This window comes from Prosopis cineraria, unplaced genomic scaffold (genome assembly GCF_029017545.1).
Source record: "Prosopis cineraria cultivar Desert tree isolate PC_DT_omini unplaced genomic scaffold, ASM2901754v1 PC12, whole genome shotgun sequence".
In the NCBI taxonomy this organism is placed as follows: domain Eukaryota; kingdom Viridiplantae; phylum Streptophyta; class Magnoliopsida; order Fabales; family Fabaceae; genus Prosopis; species Prosopis cineraria.
In genome coordinates, this window is record NW_026555343.1 from 21,799,580 (window position 1) to 21,803,994 (window position 4,415).

A 4,415-nucleotide genomic window follows, 5' to 3' on the forward strand; every position below is an offset into this window, starting at 1 on the left:
GTTTAGTTTCTTGATGGCCCAATAGGCCCTATGCTCTATCTCCACAGGGAGGTGGCAAGCCTTTCCATACACCAATCGAAAAGGAGACATGCCAATGGGAGTCTTATAAGCGGTCCGATAAGCCCACAAAGCATCCTCCAAGTGTAAAGACCAATCCTTCCTATTTGTGTTCACCACCTTGGTTAGGATTTTCTTGACTTCTCTATTTGATACTTCGGCTTGGCCATTAGTTTGGGGATGATATGGTGTAGAGATTTTGTGATGCACTCCATATTTAGCCAAGAGAGCCTTCATCATCTTATTGCAAAAGTGGGATCCTTGGTCACTTACCAAGGCCTTAGGAACTCCATACCTACAAAAAATATTAGATTTGAGAAACTTCAAAACAATCTTAGCATCACAAGTTCTAGTAGGAATGGCTTCAATCCACTTTGAAACATAATCAACACCAAGTAATATGTACTCAAAACTAAAGGATGGTGGAAAGGGACCCATGAAGTCAATGCCCCAAACATCAAAAATCTCACAAAATAAAATGGGTTGTTGAGGCATTTCATGTCTCTTACCCCAACTACTAACCTTTTGACATTTCAAGCATGCTTTACAAAATTCATAAGAGTCTTTAAACAAGCTAGGCCAATACAATCCACAATCTAAAACCTTCCTAGCTGTCTTATTTGAGCTAAAATGACCACCACATGCATGAGAGTGACAAAATTCAAGAACAGAAGGCACATCAACATCATCAACACACCTCCTAATCACTTTATCACTACAAATCTTCCACATCAAAGGTGGTTCCCAAATGTAAAATCTAGACTCTCTTTTCAATTTTTCAATGGCAAAACGTGAAGCACAAGGAGGCAAGACTCTACACTCAATATAGTTAGCAAAAGAGGCATACCATGGAGGCTTAGATGAAATGGCACACAATGCCTCATCAGGAAATGAATCACAAGGAATAGTAGGGTTAGAGTTTACCATAGTAGCTTTTAAATGAGGTAGTCTAGACAAATGATCCGCTACTTGATTGGTAGAACCACTCCTATCCCTTATCTCCACATCAAATTCTTGCATTAAGATCACCCATCGAATCAAGCGAGGCTTAGAATCTGTCTTCTTAAACAAGTACCTCACAGCAGCATGGTCAGTGTACACAACAACTTTAGAGTTAAGAAGATATGATCTAAATTTATCAAGTGCAAAAACAATAGCAAACAACTCTTTCTCAGTTGTGGTGTAATTAACCTGAGCTGAATCTAGGGTCCTAGATGCATAAGCAATCACATATGATAACTTGCCCTCTCTTTGACCAAGCATAGCTCCCACAGCAAAATTAGAAGCATCACATGACAACTCAAAAGGTAAAGACCAATTTGGGGCTTTAAGAATGGGAGGGGAAATGAGCATGCTTTTCAAAGTGTCAAAACTCCTTTTGCAAGCATCATCAAAAACAAAATCAACATCTTTTTGTAAGAGTTTAGACATAGGCAAAGCAATTTCACTAAACCCCTTTATAAATCTCCTATAAAAGCCTGCATGTCCCAAAAATGATCTCAAATCTTTCAAACAAACAGGATATGGCAAAGAAGCAATCACATCTACTTTGGCCTTATCCACCTCTATGCCATTGGAAGAAATCAAATGGCCTAAAACAATTCCTTTATCTACCATGAAATGGCATTTTTCAAAGTTAAGCACAAGCTTCTTTTCAATGCACCTACCAAGCACTTTATCTAAAGAATGCAAGCATGAATCAAAGGACTCACCATACACAGTAAAATCATCCATAAAGACTTCCATGCAATGTTCAATAAAATCACAAAATATGGACATCATGCATCTTTGAAAAGTACCAGGTGCATTGCAAAGACCAAAAGGCATCCTCCTATAGGCAAATGTACCAAAGGGGCATGTAAAGGTAGTCTTATCTTGGTCACTAGGAGCTATAGGAATCTGAAAATACCCACTAAACCCATCTAGGAAGCAATAATGGGACTTGGAAGCCAATCTCTCAAGCATTTGATCAATAAAAGGCAAAGGAAAATGGTCCTTCCTAGTCACATTATTGAGCTTCCTATAGTCTATGCACACTCTCCAAGCATTTTGAACTCTAGTTGGAACAAGCTCTCCTTTCTCATTTTTTACCACAGTAATCCCCCCTTTCTTAGGTACAACTTGGGTTGGAGACACCCACTCACTGTCAGCTATAGGATAGATGATCCCAGCACTAAGTAGCTTAACAACCTCTTTCTTTACCACATCTAAAATCAATGGGTTAAGTCTCCTTTGTGGTTGCCTAATGGGCTTAGCATTGTCCTCAAGAAAAATTTTATGTGTGCACACAATAGGGTCAATACCAGGAATGTCAGCCAAAGTCCAACCAATAGCATGTATGTTCTTTCTCAACACATCAAGTAATGCATTTTCTTCCTCAAGAGATAAAGAGTTAGAAATTATTACCGGAAGCTTCTCATTCTCAATGAGATATGCATACTTGAGATTGGATGGTAAAGGCTTCAACTCCAAGGTAGGTGGCTCTACACAAGAGGGAATGAGCTTCTTCAAGTCTAATTTGGTGGAATATTCCATGGTACTATCTTGTCTTTTAGGCTTGTCACTTGTTTTTGATTTCTCCTCTTCTTTCTTTACAGCCTCCCCCTTTTCTTGCAACTTGTCCTCAAGTGCTTGGACTTGAGCCACGGCCTCGACATGTGAAAGTGTAGAATTTTCCTCCAATAGCTTGGGAATCCTAAGAACATCAAGCTCGAGTGGAGAAAAACTCATAGATTCGGCCTTAATGGCTTTAGTACCTACAACACAAGAAGATATACCCTTCTCAAGCATTTCAAGATCAAGCATAGGAGATATTTTAAACAAATCATGAGAAGAAGTAGTTGCATCATTCAAGCATGCATCAATCTCTAAACAAATAGGACAACTACATCCATCAATACATGTAGTAGTAACAAGAGACAAATCATCATCAACATGTGAGAAAGAATCAAGCATGTGAGACTCACAAGCATCATGAAGCAATAACTCAATGGAACTTACACCTAACAAAGAATAATCCTCAAAAGGATGTTTCATTGCTTCATATATATTAAAAATAACATGATCCTCTCCACATTTCAAAATCAAACTACCTTTTTCCATGTCAATCAATGTACGGGCAGTCCTCATAAATGGCCTTCCTAAAATCAAAATATCATCCCCACTCCCTTCTTTTGACATATCAAGCACATAGAAATCCACAGGAAATAATAGACCTTTAACACAAACCAACAAGTCTTCTACTACTCCATGTGGTCTTCTAACACTTCTATCCGCTAATTGGCATATCATAGGTGTCTTATGCATGCAATCAAGACTCAAGGCATGATAAATTGAAAGAGGCATAACATTAATGGCTGCACCTAAGTCTATCAATGCATGAGAAAAATGTGTGTTGCCAATCTTGCATGGAATTGTGAAGGAACCGGGGTCTTCACATTTTATAGGGAGTTGAGGCTTCATGATAGCACTCACAGATGAGGGTAATTGTACCCTTGCATTAGGCCTAAATTTTCTTTTATTTGTACAACAATCTTTCAAAAATTTGGCATACTTAGGAAAGTTCTTAACTACATCCATCAAGGGTACATTAACATGAATCTTGTGGAAGAAATCATATACCTCTTGATCAAATTGTCCCTTTACTTGCTTAGGGACCACTTGTGCTTGTGGAAAAGGAAGCTTCTTCATAATCTCTTGACTTTGCTTTCCTTCTTCCTTCCTTGAACTCTCCTTTCTTGTTTCACTTTGCTCGGCCTCTCCCTCTTTTTCCTTACTAAACAACTCGGCCATAGTCCCCTTTTCCACCTTAGATGGTGGTTGCTCACATATGATCTCCTCAATGTTTTCATCCTCATCATCTCTACAAAAAGATGCATCATTAGGAGCAAAAGAAGAACTAGAAACATTAACATCAATTGAAGAATTTAAAGAGGGCTTCTCGGCCTTCCCTTGTCTTTTGTCTTCTTGTACTCTTTCTCCCAACTCCTTGCCACTCCTCAATGTGATAGCATTAAGATTAGCTTTAGGATTAGCAACGGTGTTGGATGGTAATGTAGAGGCTTGAGCATTGGCTGCACTTAATTGGTTAGCAAGCATATTCATTTGAGAAGTAAGGGCATCAATTTTAGAGTTCATGTTCTCACACTTGTTACCCATACTCTCTACCTTGTTCCCTAAGCCATCATACATGTTTTTATACAAAGAGTTCATTTCAATCAACTGCTTACGTAACACATTCACATCATTAGAAGAGTTCGAATTAGAAGAACTCTCAATTGGAACAAGCCTCCTATCACTATAAGAATTAGAAGAAGGTGTAAGAGAATTACCACTTGGATTGTAGCTTTGAGAAGAGC

The 4,415-nt window shown here is 38.6% G+C and overlaps 1 protein-coding gene across 1 annotated transcript; it reads right to left on the reverse strand.

The window, feature by feature from the left end:
* Nucleotides 1-219: 219 nt before the first annotated feature.
* LOC129287801 (uncharacterized) lies at nucleotides 220-2,978 on the reverse strand. Its single transcript, XM_054924046.1, has 2 exons — nucleotides 2,464-2,978; nucleotides 220-352 (listed from the first exon to the last, which is right to left on the reverse strand). Exons 1-2 carry the CDS (start codon nucleotides 2,860-2,862, stop codon nucleotides 338-340), a joined length of 414 nt encoding a protein of 137 aa, XP_054780021.1. The 5' UTR covers nucleotides 2,863-2,978; the 3' UTR covers nucleotides 220-337.
* Between the last annotated feature and the right edge of the window lie 1,437 nt (nucleotides 2,979-4,415).

What these genes read in the sequence shown, in the direction of transcription:
- LOC129287801 (XM_054924046.1), bottom strand. Translation starts at nt 2,862, where the DNA reads ATGCTTGATCTTGAAATGCTTGAGAAGGGTATATCTTCTTGTGTTGTA.